Consider the following 1,385-nt stretch of genomic DNA (forward strand, 5'->3'; position numbering starts at 1 on the left):
GTTCTAGCTCCTGTCCAGTGAGAGAAGTGTGTCCCCACTAAGGCGTTGGGGCCTTAAACTGCCAGGGGCATTTACATCTTAAACGTTGACGTGGACTTCCCTGAGGGGCCAGTGGCTAAGACTCCTCGCTCCCAAAGCAGGGGGCCCAGGTTTCATCCCCAGGCGGGGAACTAGATCCCACATGCCACAGCTAAATAGTTCACATGCGGCAGCTAAGACCCAGAGCAGCCAAATAAATAAATAAATACTTTAAAATAAAAATTAAAAGATGACGTGTCCCCTTCCCCCCACCCCCACGCGCCCCCTCCATGACAAGTGGAAGGAAATTCAGTTACTGACGCTGCACTCAGGTGAGGCTCTGTGGCCTCTTGGAAGTTTCGAAACCTGTTTTGAGACTGGCCATATACAGCGATCCCAGCGCTCTACTGTGCCTTGAGCCAGGGACTGTGTCCAAGCTCCTTGTCTCCAAGGTTCCCTGTGAATGCCACCCCCACCCTCGAGGAGGGGCCAGCTTGGTTTAGCAGCCTCAACCACGGGATGTGGACTCTCTCACGAGCAAAGACAGACATGTGCAGGCTCCAGGCTGCAGCCGGCAGCCCTCAGCCACCTCCTTCCACCCCCAGTGCCTCTGATCCCCAAGGCTCAGCTCCGACACGTCCTGCCTGACTGCCCCTACAAGCCCAGCTACCTGGTGGACGGGCTCCCTCTGCAGCGCTACCAGGGACTCCGGTTTGTAAGTCTCGCCTGGGTGACAGGGGCTGGAATGGGAGGGGCTGGCTGAGGCTGACCCCTTCCTCCCCACGCCACACCCCGGAGGCCCTGGGCCTGGAGAACTGGCACTCCACTGTGCCCGGCCTTCCCACACCACACCACTGGTATTCCTCGGGTGCCCAGCCTGGATGGGCAGCCCTGTGGAGCCCAGCGCTGTGCAGTGTGTGGCCTGGCTGAGGCCTCCTACCCTCCGCCCGAGGGCAGTGGTATTTATCAAACTATAGAAGAGACGCTGGGGGGGTGAACTGTGGAGGGGCTCGGCTTTAGAGAACCCAGAGCCCATGTGGAGGCTGAGAGGCGGGGTGATGCTGGGCTCCTGGGCCCAGAGATGACGGCGGGGGAGATTGGAGGCAGGACAGAGGGCTGGGGCCAGCTGTGGGGCAGGGTTGAGAGGGTTTTGGTGGCCGTGGCCTAGAGCTGTGTTTGAAGGGGGGCAAAAAGCAGTGTAGGGAGTAGCGGGGGTTGGTCCTGGGGTACAGTCGGTGGGAAAGGCCACAGGACGAGAGGTGGGTGGTCCCGGCTGCAGCTGGATGAGCTGGGGCAGGAGACGAGAAGTGGGCACCGGGGAGCCTGGCTTGGGGGGCACGTACCACCCAGGTCCCAGGAGGGGGTGT

At 60.8% G+C, this 1,385-nt stretch overlaps 1 protein-coding gene across 1 annotated transcript in view; it reads left to right on the plus strand.

The window, feature by feature from the left end:
- Positions 1-1,385, plus strand: part of B4GALNT3 (beta-1,4-N-acetyl-galactosaminyl transferase 3) — a 33,540-nt gene that overhangs the window by 22,725 nt on the left and 9,430 nt on the right. Inside the window, exon 11 of the mRNA XM_010845213.1 lies at positions 624-733. Coding sequence (XP_010843515.1) covers positions 624-733 — 110 coding nt within the window. The remainder of the gene's footprint in view (positions 1-623; positions 734-1,385) is intronic.

The sequence above is a fragment of the Bison bison genome, unplaced genomic scaffold (assembly GCF_000754665.1).
Source record: "Bison bison bison isolate TAMUID 2011002044 unplaced genomic scaffold, Bison_UMD1.0 scf7180017864213, whole genome shotgun sequence".
Lineage (NCBI taxonomy): Eukaryota > Metazoa > Chordata > Mammalia > Artiodactyla > Bovidae > Bison > Bison bison.